Here is a 19,638-nt window from a genome sequence, read left to right on the forward strand (position 1 = left end):
ATTTTCCCTTTCTGGACCTTCTTCCTTTGTGACATCCCCATAATCAGCACATAATACAAATTGGAAAATTAAAGCTTCCATTTCCCGAAACAAACTATCAGGTTAATTGGACATTCTCAAACTGTTAGGGAACATACTTTGAGAAGTAGGTGAAGTTTATTAATTCATGGCTTGTATTTGCAGCCTTAAGTGAAGTTTGGATCTTGAGCTTGGAATAACTCAAAGATCTCCTGAATTTTCCCCAGAATCTGGAGTAAAGAAATTCATCTGTAAAATATTGTTACTCAAGTGTTTATAGATGTTATATTTAATGTGTACTTTGCAAAAGGATATTCTTTAACAGAAACATCACATACCAACTCTGCAAACAACTCAGGAATCCGATTTCCTAAAGGGATCTATTCCTGACAGAAGATAATTTCTGTTGGCTAAGATAACCAAATGCAAATGTGTAATGCCAATTGTTATTGTATTAATTTTCCTTCTTTCTATCCCCCCAGTCCTGGTTTCTAAACTTCTATCTTAGGGACTGACTCTCCCCTTGTGACCTGACTACCCATCAGGGAAAGCAATCTCCAAGCAGGTTTCCAGCTACCTAGGACACAGGCATTCACTGAGGACATGTCCCTAAGACTCTGTGCCCACAGCCTTTCCGTCCCTGCTATCTTCAACCCCTTTTACTTTAGCTTTTAACTACCTGGCCATAACTATTTCTTTCCTTAAATTTTGGGTCTTCTCCTTTGTTTTAAATCATGCATACCCAGCCAGCCGGACATATAATTCTCTGATTCAGCTTGGAAGCAATAGCCAAAGTGGGTCCCTCTAACTGTTGGGTGTGTATGAAGCACCCCAAAGTGGAGAGAACCCCAGGCCTCTAGCCCAAGATCTCAGTGCCTCTGAGGTGTATCCAAGACTTTAAGATTAGCAACCACTCCCTGTGGGATATGTGAAGTTTGTATTTGTAACCTTGTCATCTCTCTAGTTGCTTCTAGGGTAAAAGCACTCTTGGGAGTCACCCAGATGCCATATTCCACCATAACCTCGGCAACCATCCCAGCCTGACACTCTGGACACTGCCTACAGTCAATACCTGCCTCTCTCCTAACGGGTAGGCAGGGACATCTCTACGCCCATACTCAGCTGTGAAGAAGTTACAGAAGACAGACCACCGTCCCTTTGTCCCTTACATATTAGGAGAGGGGGGAGATGACATGGGCACTGTACCCCAGAAACCCAGGCCAACTATTATCAGGGAAACTCAGTCTTTGCCCTTGCATCCTTGTGACTCTTAACCTAGAAACAACCAATGACCCCACCCAGGGTCCTGAGATGTTTACCCTCTTTTGTCCTCTAGATTTAAGGGGGACAAAGAAATGAATCTTTGTGCCTCCAGGCAGACCCCAGTCAGATGACCACCCCACTCCCCCAAATGCCTGAGGGACTAACATTCAGGTCACATCCACACCAGGACATAGCATCTAAAGAGTATATAATCCCCAGAACTGATGTCGTCTGGGGGACAGCCTCTCCATCCATGCTGTCCCCATGCAGAAACAGCCTTTCCATTCATGCTGTCCTCCCAAGGAACTGCTCCCCATCTTGCTGTTCTACCTTGCTATCTCCCTGGCCACTCTCAACATTACTTTCTAAATTAATAAGTTTCTCTTTTTGTTTTTAAGCTAAGTTTTGGAGTCTTGCATGCTTGCAAAAGGTATCCTTCTCGCCCGTAACAGTAGGACATTATTAAATGATGTACTTATTAAACACAACACATTCAAATCACTGTGTTAAGTATAATAGATCTTGTATCTATAACAGAAAGGTAAGACAGTTCCTCTCTCTAATGGTGGAACCAATGTATATGGAAGGTTTCTGCTACATATCAGATGGAAAGGTTCTATGGTCCATAGAGTACAGCAACAAAGCTTATGGTAATGCCTCTTCCTACAGTGATGACATATCAGTTTCTCATGATAAGCCATTTGCCAATGCCAAAGGCTTTAGAGGTGAGAGGACTGACCATCTACTCAAAAATATCTTGAAGTCGGTGTGTCAAAGCCTCTTTATTTCATCCTCCTGAGAATGGGTACTTGCAAGTCAGTGTTACAAGTGTTACAACAAGTACAACATATGGGAGCAGATAACCTTTTATTCTAGTCCCTGCCACAAATATTGGCCCTACCCTCTTCACCACTGTATGGTTACTTGAGAGTTACAATCTTATGGCAATTTATAAAACCAATTGTCTTAATTATTCAAGATGGTTTTAACCTTTCATTCCTATCTATCTACATATCATTTAAACGTTTAACCAATCAAAATAAGGTCTGTTTCAGTTCTATTTATCCAAAACCAGGCTTAGGTTGGGAACACAACTTGTTTTGATGGAAAGACTCCCTGACTCCCTCTTAGTGATTCATAAGAGGAGTCCACCACCTTTCTAAACTTCATCTTTCACGGTGGCAATAACTTTTTTTTCCCTCCTGTCTTCAAAAGCTTTGGGTGTAGCCCTACAGTAACAGATGATTGCCAGGCTACAAGTTCAAGGGGATTATTTCCCAGGATAATGGCCAAGGGCTCAGGGCTAAAAGCATAACTGTTCTCAAGGTTCTTCAATAGGACCTGAAGACTGATGTAATCAAGGTGGTGGTGGTGGTGGTGGTAGTGGTAGTGGTTATTTGACTTTTCCAGCACAAGAGGTCTTAAAAATCTCCCTCAGGGTGACCTCAAGGCTTCAGTAGGGCTAACAACACAGCTGGAGGGAAGGATTAGTGGTTTTTAAGTCCATGCCTTTCAATTCACCAAGACTAGGCAAAGAGAAGGTAAAGAACAAAGTGTAATTAAATAATGCAAACAGGTTTTTTGATAACTTCTCAAAAGCATTTCCACCAGCATTATCTCATTTGAACTTCATAACCACCCCCTGATGTAGGCAGATTATGCAAACCACCAGAGTTGAACTGAGGGTGTGGCTTTAGGTAACTACCATCTGCCAAGAAAACCCCCTGACCTTTAGAAGGCAGAATCACCAACGAAGGTCAGTTTAAAGAAATGGGACGAGGAATGACCTTAATTCCAACATCTCCATATTCCACCAACCTAGCACTATACTTCCTAAACAGTAGGGATGGGGTATGAAAAACACTTTGTAAACATAATAGCTTTAAAAAAAAAAAATCTGATCTGCAAAAACTTCAATTTTTTTTTCCCCCAAAGTCCAAGGCAAGGTCCCTTTGCAAAGAAAAGGTGTTGGGTCTTCTTTTTCGGGTTTACAACTAGGAAATAGCCACTGCAGCTGTCTGGTCCCGTCCTTCCCATTCTAAACACAGCTGGTCTCCCTAAAACTCCTCACCTGGAAACAGTGCAACTTCCTACCTCCCCAAGAATGGGGAATACATCAGGTGCAGCCAGCAACCACTAGGATTCCCAGCATGCCGCGCAACAGTCCAGTAGGGAACCCTCGAGGCTGGACTTCTTATTGGGGACGGCCGCCGCACTGCACGCCGGGAATTGTAGTCTCTGACCCTCCAGCGTAACTATTGAGCGCAGACTCCCGCGGCCTCGGTTTGCCCTTTGATTCTTCCGGTTCCAAACAGGGGATCCGTGGGGCCGATTCACCACTCTTCCCCGCCTCCTCAACCCCAACCCCAACCCCAACCCATCCGTCCCAACTCCACTCCACTCCCGCCCCCGGGAGGGAACCTCCTCCGGTCACGTGGAAAAGCGAAAAGTCCCGCGATTGGCTGCCCAGGAGGCGGGGGTAGGGCGAACGGCGCTGCGTGGTTCCCGTGGCCCCCCTCTCGGACCGCTTGTTTGGCTGCTGCCGTCACCTCATGGCGACGCGAGTAGAAGGGGTAGCGCGGGGAAGAGGCGGCGGCGAAGAGTCTACAGATCCAGGACGGGGCGGCCGGAGGCGCAGCCCGCGGCAGAAGGTGAGCGCCGAGGTAAACCCTTGTCCCTGCCGCGCGGGAGGGCTCACGGCTGCCTTGTCCGGGCCTCTTCTCATTTCCCGGTCCCCTCTAACCTCGAGGACCTGCCAGTCCGGTTCCCTTCTTAGGGGTGGGGGTGGGGGGTACGAAGAGGAGGAGGAGTACTGTGGTTGAGAGGACTCCCGGGAAAGGGAAGGGGAATGGGTCTCTGGGTAGAAAGAGGACGACGACGTCGACGACCACGGGCGGTTGGTGTTTTCGGGGCGCGCGTCTGGGAGAGGGGAGCGCGCAGGAAGGGGGCGCGCACAGGAGGGGGACGAGAATGGGGTGTGCGATCCAGACTCGAGATGGAAGGGAGTGAGTCGAGAAGTCTACGGCGCGGGCAGGTGGGACACGTGGTGCCTCCTCCCCCTCCCCCGCTCCCTTGGCTGTCGGTACCGGTCGAAGGACCAAGGCAGCTAACGGTCTCTGGACTCCGTTCAGTCTCCCTTCCCAGTTCGAAGTGCGATTTTGCGGGGTGTGCCCCGCGCCACGGTGTGCCGGAGGCTATTGCGCAGTAAGATTTGCGCGCTGGGAGTCGTCGGGGTTGCGCGTTCTGGTCCTTCTTTGGCTAGGGAGGCCGCGGCTGCGCGCGGAGTGAAGTTGGGGGGGCACAGTGGGGGGCGCCACTGACGGGCCGGGCTGGAAGTGTGTGGGGACTGGTGCCTGCGGTTGGCGCCCAGCGAGCGCTCCGCTCTGGTCCGCTCCACGTGCTGGAGCCGGTCCCAACTGCTCGTTTCAGTTCCCCGACGACCGGGCTGTGGGGATGCGGGTGGGGGTGGAGTTTAAAGTGAAGAAGAGAAGACTAAGCCTCTTATGAATCCTTTTTTTTTTCTTCCACTTTCAAAAAGAACCTCTGTTAGGAAACTTAAGGAACCCCCACCCGCCACCCCGGCTACCCCTATAAGAGGGAGCCTGAATTCAGTTCGCCCACAAAACAAAACTCCAACAACTAACTTGCCTTACGATTTCCTTGAAGGCAGTCAACACGCTATCCCCAAATACTTTTTCACTGTATGAAACTAAAGGCCGACCACTTGCATTCGGGATTTTGTTGTCGAATTGCCTAAGTTAATAGGTCACACATTTCTTTGAGATATGAGAAAGAAAACATTGTCGAGAAAAGAGCCCAGAAGTTGGGCGTACAGGTTGTCTGGTTCTCATTTTCTGACAGCAAAATTTTTCGATTTAATTTGTTTCAAGGATGGATTGATTGTCCGGGCTACGTTGATTTTTCAGTTAGGGTTTATTCGGTTTGTTTTAATTATGCTTTTAAATAATGCTCATCAATCAAAACTTTTCAAACTTGATTTATAGACTGCTGACCTGAAAAAAAGTGATGTTTAAGCTGCTATTAGGCAAAGTTGAAGGAAAAATGAGCATTTGGGGTTTTTCCTCTTTTAGTTCCGTGTTTCCCCTAATCTTATTTCTCTTATCTTTCAAAAGTTTTTCTTAAATGAACCAAAACTCCTAAGGACTGGATGTACTCTGTTAGTACTGTTTCCCCACTTTTTCGTGGACATATTGTGGGGGAGGAGGAATTGAGAGGTTGGGGAAGGATGAAACTTATAAAGTCAACTTGATTCTTGTAGGAGGGGGAAGAACAAATAGGATGCTGGAACCCGGAGAACAATTTATTTTTCTATGGTTCTAATCTAGACCCTCATTCACATAGATCAATAAGTATTTGAGATACTATGAACATGAGTGAAGGATGCCTGATAATAATAGGAAGACCTGACTTCAACTCCCACTAATGACATCAGCAGGTAATTTAATGATTTGAGGAAGGGGTATAGAGAAATCTATTTCTGGGCAGATGGGACACGTGGTGCTGCCCTCCCCCTTTTAAAATTTTCAGGAATCTTGCCTTTCCATTTTAAAATGGGGGTCCATAATAACTAATACCTATCTCCAAGGATGGTTCTGAAGATCAAATGAGATAATAGATGTAAAGGCTTAGCAAAACTTTAAAGCACTATATAAATGTCAGGTGTTATTATTAGGAACAATGGTTAAGCAACTGATTATTATTGCAGTGGACAGTGAACTGGAAAAACAAGCCAGTTAACACTTTAGAACTTTGCCTCTCCATCTGCCTTTCCTTGTTCAATTTCTGTGACTCATTTTTCTCTTCCCTCCTTTTTAAGTTAATTCAGGTGAATGTTTTTTGTTTTCTCATATAACTAAGCTACTTTGTTGTAGACCTTTATTTTGTGTATTGTATATTCTTGTAGGTCTGTGATTTTCAAAAAAGGAGATGGAGAAACACCTTGACCCATCTTTGTGCCCTAATTTTCTTCATGGGGAAATAGGGATGATATTTAACTATTGATGGTTATGAAAAAAAAAAAAACTTGGGTATTTGAAAAATGTTTAAAGAAATGTGCCTTTATTTGGAGGGATGAGCAGCCAGAGCTACTAGTTTTCACTGTTTTAGTTCTGTGATTTCATTGGTGTAAAAGAACTTTGATGCACCTTTCCTGCTATTTGGTCTTATTTGCTGGGAGACACTGAGGGGTTATGTGACATATTTAAGGTCTTCCCAACTTGGAGGCTGGCTCTTTTAGAGAATACCCAATAGATGACCCCCCCCCTCCCCATTTCTTTGCTTTAGTATAAGAACATGCAAAACAACTATCTCTGAGATTAAATGGCCATGTTATCTTTTGGAATTTAAACCAAAAAAACAAAAAACACGTTTTGCTTCTGAGGGTCTTGTTTTTCAAGGAATTGGCCAGAAGGGGAGGATCTAGAGCTTTCCAGGATATCGAGTTCATTCTTAATTGTGAGTTTTAGAATGCTTCTTGGTACTTTGAATTGCCTTGACTTAATGAGGCTGACTTTATTTTATATATTAATGACATTTTAAAATAAATTTAATGTTTAGCAATTAATTGATATTTAGGAACACTTTTGGAGTTTTGATATTTGGAGCATAGCATAACTAGTAACTATAGTTTGAGAGGTTTATATATGCCCTGTTAGGTTATTTAACAGTTTTGTGCTCATTATTGGTAAACATCAGGTTGTACAGTGGGTTTTCTTGACTAATGGGTTTACTGTGAAAATGAATTTTTTTCTTAAGGCTATTCTATGCAGATAAGTTTTTTCTTTTCTTTAAAGACCAGGCAGATGGAGACAGAAGACTTAAGGGCGACATTACAGCTGTTTAAATGTTTATCTGAAGATTTTTTGTTTTTGTTTTTTCTCATTTGTGGAAGTGGAAGAGGGAATTAGACTCCTGTAGCCCTAGAGAGTAGAGCTAGGCGACCTGGGTAGAAATCAAATCATTAAATATTTTCAGTATCTACTCTCTACCAGGTACGGGACATAGTAGTGTTGGGTTGTTGGGGGTTTTTTGTTTGTTTGTTTTTCAAATTTGGAAGATTTCTGTCTAAAGTTATTCCCCTGTAGGAGATGGAATTTAGCTGGAACTTAAAGGAAGCCAAGGGAGGGGTCAGTATTTGGCTAGGAGGGAGAGCATTCCAGGCTTGGGGGAGAGCCAGAGAAAAAGCCTGGAGCCAAGCGATGGAATATCTTATCTTGTTCCTGGAACAGACCAGCAGCAGGTGTCACTGGATTGAGAAGAGAACATGTTTGGGATTAAGGTGTGAGAGGAGTGGAAAAGTGTTGTTCAGTTGTGCCTGTCTCTATAATCTTATATGAAGTTTTCCTGACAAAGATATAGGAATGGTTTGCTTTCTCCAGCTCATTTTACAGATGAGGAAACTTGGGCAACCAGGATCAAGTAATTTGCCCAGTCATACTCCTAAGTGTCCGATGCTGAACTTGAATTCAAGCCTTTCTGACTTCGGGTCTGGCACTCTTTCCACTCTGCCACCTAGTGGCCAACTGGAAAGGCAGGAAGGAGCTGAATTATGAAGGTCTTTGAGTGACAAGCTGAGGTTTTGTTTTTGGTCCTGGAGGCAATAGGAAACCACTGAAGCCACATACAGTAGGTGGGGGACATGATTAGACGAGCATTTTTAGAACAATTAGTTTGGCTGCTGAATGGAAAATGGAATGGAGTGGGGAGAAATTTGGGGCATGCAGACCCACTATTGGGCTATTGCTGTTAGGCCTATGTTCTAAATATCAAAACTCCTCCAAATGTGTTCCTAAACAGCAGGTAATGAGGATCAGCATTAAAATGGTGACAGTGAACAGAGAAGGGGGTATATTCCAGAGGTCTTAGAACAAAGGTGATATCAGCAGGCCTTGGCAATAGCTTGTGTATAATTATCCTAATGCAATGTTTAAAATCTTTTGGAGAAATTTTAGGAAAAGAAACTTGCTAACTCCCTGAATCAAGAAAGTGAACTGTTTGGAGAAGGCTCCATAAAGATGCCTGCAGAAACCACACACTGCATCAAAAGATCCAGAATGAACTTTGGAATGTAGTGAATTGAACTGGGGTAGAGTGGGGTTTGAACACATTTATTTTGAATATAAACTCTTGTGCCAAAGGGGATTGCCACCAATTGGCTTTTTGTCAGTGTGTCTACCCAACATTGGTTTTGCTCTCTTTCTCTTATTTCCCTCTCATCCCCAAATTATTGTAATTTCCCCTTAAACTGCAATGTTGTATGCACCTTTAGTAAGAGATATTTAGAGATATAAGCTGGTTATGTATAATGATTCATTGGGGAGACTACGCATGTAAATCTGGAAGATTCCAATATGTTTGCCTCCCAATGGAATCGCAGGGGAGGTTGTATGGATAGAATTTGCTCCCCAGCACTCTCTTACCCAGCATTCCATTTGTGCGCTCATGCCAACACTGTGCTTACCTATCGAGGATGAAATTTTGATGTGACCCCACCTCTCTCTCTCTTTCCCTGAATGCCATTGCTGAACCTGGCTTTCATCCAGGCAGGAGAAATCACACACATGATATTACTTTAATTAGAAAAGTACATTTTGAACTTCTATTTCCTTTTTTTTTATTTCTTCTACTTCAAGTAATTATTAATAAACTTTATAAAATTAATACTTGGAGTTACTGATATTAATTTAAATCTTACAATTGGATATGAGATAGGGGTTGTGAGAGATAGCAAGGAATCCAAGACGACATCTAGGTTGTGAGCCTGAGGGGGTCTAGGAGGTTGTTGTTACCCCCTACAAGTAATAGGGAATGTAAGAGGGGAGAACAGTTTAAAGGGAAAGATGAGTTGTATTTTGGACATATTGAGGTTAATGGGTCCCCTGGACATCCAGTTCCAGATGTCTGAGAGGCATTTAGGGGCAGGAAAGGTAGACTTTATAGAATTATTATCATAACGATGGTAATTGAATCCATGAGGATTTAATGAAATGTCTTTTTTTTTTCTTTTTATGCCCCAGGCCTCTTATAATCTGAAGTAAAAATGCATTTTTTTTTCATAATAGTCAAATTTTTATTTCACAAACCATGTTTTTATTATTTTTTAAACTGCTGAGATTTTTTTAAAATTATATTTAATTAATTTAGAGTATTTTCCCATGGTTACATGATTCATGTTCTTTCCTTTCCCTCCCTGAGCTGACGAGTACTTCCACTGGGTTTTACATATATCATTTATTAAAACCTAGTTCCATATTATTAATATTTGCAATAGAGTGATCATTTATTTTTTTTTTAATAAACCCTTACCTTCTGTCTTGGAACCAATACTATGGTTCCAAGGCAGAAGAGTGGTAAGGGCTTGGCAATGGGGGTCAAGTGACTTGCCTAGGGTCACACAGTGTGAATTTAAAACTATTCCACCCTAATCAGACTGTACTTTAGAAGATCTGATTTAGCTATTTCCTGATCAGTAGTAATGGAGCCTTTTAACTTGATGTGGGAACTGCCCTTTTTGTCTGAGATGATGGCATAAAAATAGGATGTAAGTGAAAGAGGTTTTCCTACAAATAAGACTCAATTTTTTAGTGTCCAGTTGTATTTGGCAATGGGTTCAAATAGTGATTCTTAGAGTAAGAGATGATTTATTCAGTTTAGGTTCCTTCCCCCTTCAAAATGATTATCTTCCTTTTCATTGATTTTAAGTCAAATGGGCAATAAATGCCAAAGAAATAGAAATTCAAATGATATTGTAGATGTGATAATATTTTGAACTGTATAACATATAGTCTGTTAACAGGTTTTGTTGGGAGGTGGTTAGGTAGATTTCATTTTTTGTACATGTATCAAAGTAAGTTAACTTTCAGAGAAATGTCTTTTAACATTAAAAAACTCATTTTAGTTCAAACTTACTAGTGGAAGTTATAACTTAAATTTTCCTACTTGAGGAGAAACCTCTTAAACATTCACAAATGTTGATACATATTTTTGTTCTCTAAAGTTTTGATATGCTGCTCAATGTGCAGCCACTGATTATTAAAATTGAAACATCACAGTGTCTATTAAGATACTGTTGTGTATTTGAATTTTTTGAGGCTTTTTAAAGTATTCCCAAAATGTCTCTTATCAGACCTCTTTTTCTGCTACTAGGTTTTCTTTATCAGATAAAACAAATTTAAGGGGATTTAGGCAGGCACAACCTTTTTACCTCTCAGTTTCTCTGGAATATTTTGTAGTTACTTTGTGTATGAAGGTGCTTTATTAAGGAACTTTCTGATTATAAGCTAGGATTTCATGACCTTTCTATTTCCCCAGCCTTCATTAGTTGGACAGTTTTTTTTTTTAACTTTTCAGTTCAGAAGTGGCTTTGATGGGATAATAGACCATTAATCTCTTACTCCAATAGCTCTCTTGCCTTTGCCAAAAAACTCCAACACTTAAACTTTTTTATATTGAGCTTAATATTGCTGTATTTATTAAAAACAATTTTGGAGTTTAAAAATACAGATTCACACATACAATGGAAGATACATTCTTGTTTTGGGGTAGATAGACTTGTTTGCATTTTGGAAGAACTAGGGAATTCAGGTAACTCCCTTGTAGTTTGGGATCCTATTTTAAGTTTTATCTTTTGAGATTTAAGGGAAGGCTGCAGAGTTATGGGAAAAGTACAAATTAACCTTTTTCTCTTTCACTCTTCTATCTTGTCTGAAATTTAGGAAAGGAACAGAGTAGAATCCTTGGGGGGCAATATACAAGCTCTTTTGGTATCTTTTGATGTTTTCTGAGTTCCTACATCCAACTTTTTTTTTTATCCCTTCCATCTTAGAATCAATACTTGAGTATTGGTTCTAAGGCAGAAGAGTGGTAAGGGCTAGGCCATGGGGATTAAGTGACTTGCCCAGGGTCACACAGGTAGGAAGTGTCTTGAGGTCAAATTTTAATCCAGAACCTACTGTCTCTGGGCCTGTCTTGAAACAAAAACCAATTAATGAAAAATCAAACCACTTAAGTCAAATTGGCTCTCACTATTATAACTGTTCCACTAGTTAATTACCATTTCTCCATCTGATTGTAATCTATCATTCCATTTCTACCAGTGCCTCAGTGCTCTGAAACTTATTTTTTTATCCTTATGAAGACCTCTTATTCCTCTAATATGTCAGTACTTTTTCAGGCTATTAGCCCTGCTTTAACTTCACTTTTTTCCCTTTCACATCAGAACCTTTGTAGTTCGCCAGTTCAACTCCATATTAATTATCCTTTACTCTTGGGTACCTCAACCTCCTGACTTGTTACTGCTCAATTCTTGCTTAACTTCAGCCCTGGATTATTCTCACCATCTGCCTCCTCCACTTTTATTCATGTGCTTCTGAACACAGGGAGCTGGGGGAAGTCATTCAGTCTTGCTAACTGGGTTCATTTTAAATTCATGTTACCAAACTTAAGCTAGGTCCTCTTTGCAGCAAGGCAATCCTTTTATACTTCTCCATCTCCCAACAGAAACCATTCTTACCTCTTTTTCCCTCTCCTGAGAACTTTGCTGTTTAATGTTACTGGAAAAAAATGAGCCATCTAGTCACTGATCACCTGAATTGTTGCTGTCTCTACCTCTAGTCTCTATTTCCTCTAGCCCATCATCTACACTGCTGCCAAAGTTATTTTCATTAAATGCAGATCTGATCATGTGACTCCCCTAATCTATTCCAGTGACTTTCCCTTGCCTCTAGGATAAAATAGAAACTCTTCTTACCTCTTAAAGCCTTTCTCAACTTGATCCCAACCTATTGAATCTTATTAAATATTACTCTTTGCACTCAGCTGCCCAGTCAAAGTGAAAGGACTCTCACAGTGTATGCTTTTAACTTCATCCAACTTCTGGCTCTTGAATTGCTTATCCACCATGCCTAAAATGCACTTGCTCTTGATCTCCCCCTCATAAAATAGATCAATAAACATTTATAAAGACAAGGACTGGCACTGTTTGAAGTACTGGGATTACAAAAAGCACTAAAGACAGTTCCTACCCTCAAGGAGCTTACAATCTAAGCATTATAGTAAGCAAACTATGTGCAGGATAAATAGAAAATAATTAACATAAAAAGGAAGGTGCCAGAATTAGGGAGAATAAAGGAAGGCTTTCTGCAGGAGATGAAATTTTAATTAAAACTTAAAGGAAGTCCAGGAGGTTTGTAGTATTCTGAGCAAAGGAGGAAGAGAGCATTTCAGGGATGGAGCACAGCCAAAGAAAAAACCTGGAGCCAAGAAGTAGAGTGTTCTTGGAACAGCAAGGAGGTCGTTGTCACTGTATTGATTACTTATATTGGGGGGGGGGGGGGTAAGATGTGAGAAGCCTGAAAAGGTAGGAGCTGGGCTAGATTATGAGAGACTTTGAATGTCAAATGATGCTCCTGGAGGCAATAGGAAGCCACTAGCATGGGGGGGAGGGGAGGGACAACATGATTGGATTTGCATTTAGTGCCTGAATGGAGAATGGATTGGACTGAAGAGAGACTTCTGGCAGGCAGATCCTGCTTTTGAGTTATACAATACATTATACCTTCCTCAATAACATTTATTTCTACTAGCATTTTTAGTTTTTGCTCCCCCCCAACAAAAAACAAAACAAAACATAGGCCTCTTTACAAATGTGAACCATCAAAATAAATTGCCAAAATGGCCATTTCTGAAAATGTGAGTCTTTTCTGCAGTTTAAATTGAGTATGTCTCATCTTCAGTCTTAGGGCTTATTGCACTGTTCGGAGCTCTACAGTTCTTAAAAATTGTTTTTCTCTATACTATCATTGTGTATATTCTAACTCCTCACTTCTTTGCATCAGTTCATAGAATAGTCTGTTCATATTCTGTTCTTTGTTTAGCCATTCCTCAATGGGGCATTCAATTAATTTTTGGCTGCTACAAGAGAGATGACAAAGACTTTTTGTATATGAGTAATTAGTTTGTACTTAAATACTTAGTATTTATTTGAAATTGTTCTTTTTAAATTTACTATGTACCTACTAGTATTCCCATTATCCTCCCCTTTAGAGCACAAGCTCCTTGCTAGTAGAAATTTTTTGATTGCTAATTTCTATCCCTAGTACCTAGCACACTGCCTGGCATTTAGTAGGCACTTAAATGCTTGTAGATTGTCTTTGTATACAACATTCCACATCCATCACTACTAACAAGAGATGCATATTTTTTTCTCCACCAAGTTATTGTAGTCATTGTCTATATTATCTTTCTGTTTCTTCTTCCTGAATTACTTCTGCCTTGTGCCTTTTCATTGTTTTGTTGCTTCCCATTTACTCAACAAGCATATGTGCCAGATGTTAAGCAAGGTGCTGTGGATACACGCAAAAATGAAACAATAATGCTCTCAAAGATGTGACAATCTATTTTGTAGAAATAAAATGTATACCAAGTAATTTGTTGAGGGCTGGAGATTGGGATTGGCTAGAACAAGAGTATTCCAACCTTTTTCAGGGTGAAACTTTCATTTACTATGAAAGGGAAATAAAATAGATTAGTTTTTCTTCAAAATCATGTCAAAACTTTTTTTAATTGATTAGAAATCAACAAAAAAACTTCTGGACTATTAACTGGAGACACACACACAATATTCTCCAAAACTCCTATAACAAAGTTTCTCGGCAATGTCTGTAAATATACCATGTTGGGAACCCTTGCAGTAAGAGGTGATACTAGCTGAGCCTTAGAAGGAAAGGAGAGATATACTATGAGGTGGGAGTACATTCAAGGAAAGGAGATGAAAGATGAAGAAAAAATGAGGCATAGCAAGAATGCTTGTTTGCCTGGAACAAAATTCGAATGGAGAAGAATAAACTTGGAAAGCTAGATTGAAGTCAACTAGGTGGTGCAATGTATAGTCCTCTGAGCGAGGAAGAACTGCATTCAAAATCAGCTGTGGGCTCTAGCTATGAAAAAGGAAATTGCAGATCATTTCACTGTCTTTGGCAAGAAAACCCCAAATGGGGTCACTAAGAGGTGGCCATGACTGAATAGTTTGGAAACAGATTGTAAAAATCTTTTTAAATTATTTTTATTGTCATGGAAAACACACTTCCATTTTGGTCATTGTTAAATACAAACTTGTACAAACCAATACTCTGGTGTGAAAGACAACTGACTGTTCTTTTCCCTGGAGGTGGATAGCATTCCCTGCCATAAGTCTTTAAGGATTGTCCCAGACCAAGTTTTCACAGATAATTGTCTTATTATTGCTGTTATTGTGTACAATGTTCTCCCTGTCCTTAGTTCGCTCTGCATCAACCAGTTCTTGAAGATCTTTTTCAAGCTTTCCTGAAATCATCTTGCACATAATTTCTTCTATTGCAATAGTATTCCATAACCAACATGTACCACAATTTGTCCAGCCATTCCCCAATTGATGGGTTTCCAATTCTTTGTCTCTACAAAAAGAGCAGCTATAAATATTTTTATACAAGTAGGTCCTTTTCACCCTTTTAGCCCTTTGGGCGTAGTTCCAAATTGCCCTCCAGAATGGTTGGATCACATTAACTATGCATTAGTGTTCAATTTTGCCACATCCCCTCAACATTTACCCTTTATCACTGTGTTGGCCAATCTGATAAGGTATGAAGTGGTTCCTTGTTAAGTTTTCATTTACATTTCTCTAACTCTTTTTTCATCATATCCTTTGACCATTTGGGGAATGGCTTGTATTCTTATAAATATGACTTTCTATAAATTGTAAAGATCTTAAAAAGCCAAATAAAGCAGTTTGTGTTTTATCCTAGAGGAAAGAGGTAACCATTTGAGCTTTTGAGTAGGGGAGTAACAGGTTCAGCTGTGTGCTTTGGGAAATTTCACTTTGGCAGCTTTGTGGGAAATGATTGGAAATTTAGGTTCTAATGTCCTGGACATGTGTGGTAGCCATATGAATTGAGAGAATGTGTTATTTTCAGTTAGAATCATCAAAATGTGGCCACTAATTGGATCTATGGGATTATAAAGAGTTAAAGATAATACAGTGGCAGATTTTCTACAGCCACAATTTTGACCACATTATCTTTGTACACTTCTGTACAAAGATTTCTCCTTCCTAACTTCCTAGTCATGTCTCTTTTAAGATCATTGTTATTTAAAAAAAGAGAGAGATAGCTTGTTCACTTCCTCCTTTTTAAACTCTATCCTTATCCATGAATAGCATCCATGTTCAGGTAAGTGCAGGTAGAGGGTACCTTTTGAAGAACTTTAAGTAATTTAGTCTTCAGAGCTGCCTGGGGGCACTATATGGGGTAGTCTTTAACCTAGGTCATCTTGACTTTGAGGCTGGTTCTCTATCCACTAAACTATACTGTCTCTGTCCTGTTTATTCTGTTTTATTAATGCAGTATTTCTACATTGCTTTGAATATATTTGTCTTCCATGTTTCCCTAAGACTTGGTAACAAGGAGTAATTTTCTCATTTTGTTTTTAAAGCATTGCATCACCCCCAACATTCAATTTATATGATATGTATTTTCTTTCTTTCTATTTTTAGTCTTTTAGAATTAATCTGTATAGTCTTGTACATACAATTAATATACATATTGTAGAATTTATAGTTTATGCCTATTTCAGAAATTTTTTTTGCCCCTGTCTACCTGAAGACCAAATTAAAAATTTATTGATTTTCAGAATTGCTTTAAGAAGTAATGAATAGATTGGATGTGATGGTGCATTGTCCCTGCTACTTGAGCTCCATCCAAAGTTCTGATCTGCTTATCAGGTACATACAGTCTGGAATGGAGGAATAAGGAGGCCACCGGAATTGGCTCAAAACAGAGTAAGCCAAAACTTCCTTTCCAGTCTGAAGTCATGTTGCTGCTTCATTTCCAGCCTGAGATGAGTATATATGAAAACTGTCTAAAAAAGAATAGGAAATAATAGTTCACTGACTTATGTAAGGGTAAATTTAGGGGTTGAGACTGAATATAGATTTATTTGGTCGCCAGGGCTTAATTCAAATCCCAAATAAAATACTCGTCAGTTTGGAAATTTTATGGTGGTTTAATTAATATAGAGGGAAGGAATTAAGAAGAGAAAGGGAAAGGGGTATAGGATTTCTCCTGCCTAGCCTGCCACAAGGCCTCCTCAGAAGATTAGGAGCTTCCTAAGAGGATAGTGTTTTGGAAGGTAAAGGAAAAAGGAATCAGCCTAAACTCCAAGAGAACTCAGAAAAGATGCCTCACCTGACTTGTGATATGAAGCTTATCAAGGACACCCACTGCCAAACCAAGCCAATAGCTGCAGCCACACCAAAGATGCCAAGAAGCTCAGCACGCTGCCACCAGCCACCTCTCTGCCACAAGAGCCAGAGCCACCTCTCTGCGAAAAAAGAGAGCCTGGAGAGAGGAAGTGACACAAAATATATAGACCATTTTTTACATCACTTCCTATGTCTCACATGTACCAATGGTAGCTTAAGCTTGACTGATTTGTCATCTGTCATAGGCCATCCTTCTTAGCACTTAATCCTTAAGTAGGGGTAGACATTCCTGTTTTGTTAGACTAAAAATTCACACTTATGCTTTACATTCACAGCTTTGACCCCACCCCCCTGGCCCCCAATCTACTCTCTTCTCTCTACATTAGGTCAAAAAAAGACACATTTGTGAGGAGTTTGAAGGGATAGAACTGAAGCAGAGTTTTGTTTCCATTTTTCAGTTCCTTCAGTGTTTGGGCAAGAGAACGTTCTTTTTAAGCTGTTTTTCATTTGTTTTATTAAAATCTTCCTCAGGTATTGCTTTGCAAACATCGCTACCCCACTTAGAAACCTTCAATGTTGCACAACTGTTTGTATCAAAGCTTAAACTCCTTATGGCCCGCATTCTAAGTCACTCCATGATCCTGATCTCTACTTTCTGTTGCCTGCCACACAAATGCTCCACTCCAAAATGGTATACTTATTGTTTCTGGAATATGCAAGCATATGTTAACTCCTCCCAGTCTTTGTTAATGCCTTCTTCTCCTTGTAATTGTCCCTTTCCCTATTCTCAGTACTGATTCCATCTTTCCATAAGAGTAACTTGTTTCTAGGTATTTCCTAATTATCCCACATTATACTAAGGAAATTGAAGTTCTGGAAGGTTTACTTTCTCATGGACACACAGCTAGTTGAAGTTTTATCCTTTTAAGCCTTCTTTCAGTATTTAGGATTAGGGCCGATTTGCTAAGATATTTGTGCCACGGCTGGTGATACGTGCTATTTTCTGTACCTGCCCTAATTTCTCTACTTGCCATACCCCTAGTTTTTAACCCTTTAGCACATTGTCCATCATAAAGTAATTTAGCAGTTGCCATCATTGATGCTTTTGGTCATAACTATTGCTGCCACATGGTCAGAACCAAAGTCTCTCACTTCATAAAGTACAGCAATTTACTCCATGCTTGGGCCATTGCATGGTTCCACCAATGCAAGCCTCTTCCTTCTGCTGTAGTCACTCACCCAGCAAGCCACTCTCCAGTGCAGAAAGCTCCAGCCCAGCATGTGTCCATAAGAAAAGTCTTTTCAAAAAGCCCAGGAATGAAATCCTCCTCCAGGAGAGTCTCCTCACAGAAGAGCCCAAGAAATGAAGGAAGGAATGCCCTTGATCTTCTCTTTATAGTCCTTTTTCCTTGGCACTCCTGCCTTCGTGGGAATCAATCACAGCCTCCCAATTTGCTTAGCACTGCAACAGTGGTAGCACCAGCACGGCAGCTCTTGTGGCCTTTCTAGTAAGTGACCTGTGAACTCTCTTACCTTAGTGACCTACCAGGTATCTCAATACCTGGGGCACTTCAAATTCTTGATTGATTAAGTTGCAGATTGATTATATTAAAAATAAACAAAGAGAGTTCAATTCTCTCTTCACACCAAGAGAAAATTTTGCTTCCTCTTAAATATTCCAAAAATGGGAGGGATCTTTCTCTGCTTGAAGCAGTAATGGATTCTCTTTTCACTTAGATTTTCAAGCAGAGGTTAAATGCTCGAGCACTTTGGCAATTTTATAGAAGAAATTCTTGTTCAGATATTGAACTAGATTTTAAAGTAAAGGTGAATTCTTGGGTTACTTAGCAGCTAGGGTTCATTAAAAGCTCTTTGCAGTTCCCCAAATATGATCTAACTTGGTTTCCTATCCACATTTTAAAAATTATTATTATAAACCATTACTTATTTTCTTAGACTCAATACTATGTTTTGGTTCCAAGGCAGAAGAATGGTAAGGGCTAGGCAGTGGGGCTTAAGTGAGTTGCCCAGGGTAACACAGCTGCTAGGAAGTGTCTTTGGGCCACATTTGAACCACATTTGAATCCCATCTCTAGGCCTGGCTCTTAATCCACTGAGCTACCCAGCTGCCCCCCCCCCCCCTTTAATTTTATTAAAAAATATAAAATATTCTTGTAAACAAGGCTAATTTCAAAGATTATCTAATATTTTATTTTTCCCCAATTACACATACTAAACATTTTTTGAGTCCCTAATCCTCTCCCTCTCCCCATCTGAAGCAATAAGGAATGTGAAATACACTTTACATGTGCAATCATGTAAAGCATTTCCCTATATGTCCTTTTGTGGAAGAAAACTTGAATGACTACCCCCCTCCCCCAACCCCCTCCAAAAAAGAAGAAAATGAAATTATACTATGTTTTGTTCTGGATTCACACTCTCATCAGTTCTTTGGCTGGAGGAAGATAGCTATTCTGGGCAATACAATGATCCAAGATGATTCCCAAAAGAATCGTGATGTAAGATGCCAAGTCATTCACAGTTGTATTGCTCTTTTACTGCATCAGTCCATGTAAGTCTTTCCAAGTTTTTTCTGATTATACTGGTCATCATTTCTTATAGCACAATAATATTCCATTATAATCATATCACAATTTGTTCAGCTGTTCCCCCAATTGATGGATGTCCCCATACTTTCTTTTCTTCCACATAAAGAGAACTCCTATAAATATTTTTGTACACATAGGTCCTTTTCCATTTTGTTTTTTTTCTTTTGGGTATGTAGGGCAGCTCTCCAACCTCTGACCCTCACCTGACACCCAGCTCTCGCTTGTGGCTCCTAGTAGCTGCTAGCATGTGGCAGCGGCCACACCCCGGGCAACAACTTCGACAGGCCGGCTAAACCTTGTGAGGGTAGCCATTGGGTCATCGACCCATGGTGAACCAGGGCTTTGCTCACCCAGCATGTGAAGACTGCTTCAGCCCAACAGATGGAAGAAACCAATAAGAAGGTTCAACGGCTGAGAGGGCGACTCAGCAAAGCACTGTGGAGTGCTTAGGGCGTGTTGGAGCACAAAAGACAACACAGCCATCCAATGCAGCTG

The 19,638-nt window shown here is 40.5% G+C and overlaps 1 protein-coding gene and 1 long non-coding RNA gene across 7 annotated transcripts in view; one reads left to right on the forward strand and one right to left on the reverse strand.

The window, feature by feature from the left end:
• Positions 1–2,045: 2,045 nt before the first annotated feature.
• LOC130455984 (uncharacterized) lies at positions 2,046–3,569 on the reverse strand. Its single transcript, XR_008914268.1, has 2 exons — positions 3,353–3,569; positions 2,046–2,807 (listed from the first exon to the last, which is right to left on the reverse strand). It is a non-coding gene; the product is annotated as an uncharacterized LOC130455984 (long non-coding RNA).
• A 117-nt stretch (positions 3,570–3,686) lies between these two features.
• TXLNG (taxilin gamma) overlaps positions 3,687–19,638 on the forward strand; it is a 45,365-nt gene continuing 29,413 nt past the window's right edge. For 2 of the 6 annotated variants that reach the window (XM_007500852.3, XM_007500854.3), the window contains exon 1: positions 4,115–4,315. In XM_007500852.3, the coding sequence (XP_007500914.1) occupies positions 4,130–4,315 (186 nt within the window). In that variant the 5' untranslated portion in view covers positions 4,115–4,129. Of the gene's footprint in view, positions 3,945–4,114; positions 4,316–4,357; positions 4,486–4,758; positions 5,738–19,638 lie in introns of those variants that run through there. The other 4 variants (XM_016424767.2, XM_007500853.3, XM_056808600.1 and 1 more) reach the window with 4 other exon arrangements.

The sequence above is a fragment of the Monodelphis domestica genome, chromosome 8 (genome assembly GCF_027887165.1).
Source record: "Monodelphis domestica isolate mMonDom1 chromosome 8, mMonDom1.pri, whole genome shotgun sequence".
Taxonomy (NCBI): Eukaryota; Metazoa; Chordata; class Mammalia; order Didelphimorphia; family Didelphidae; genus Monodelphis; species Monodelphis domestica.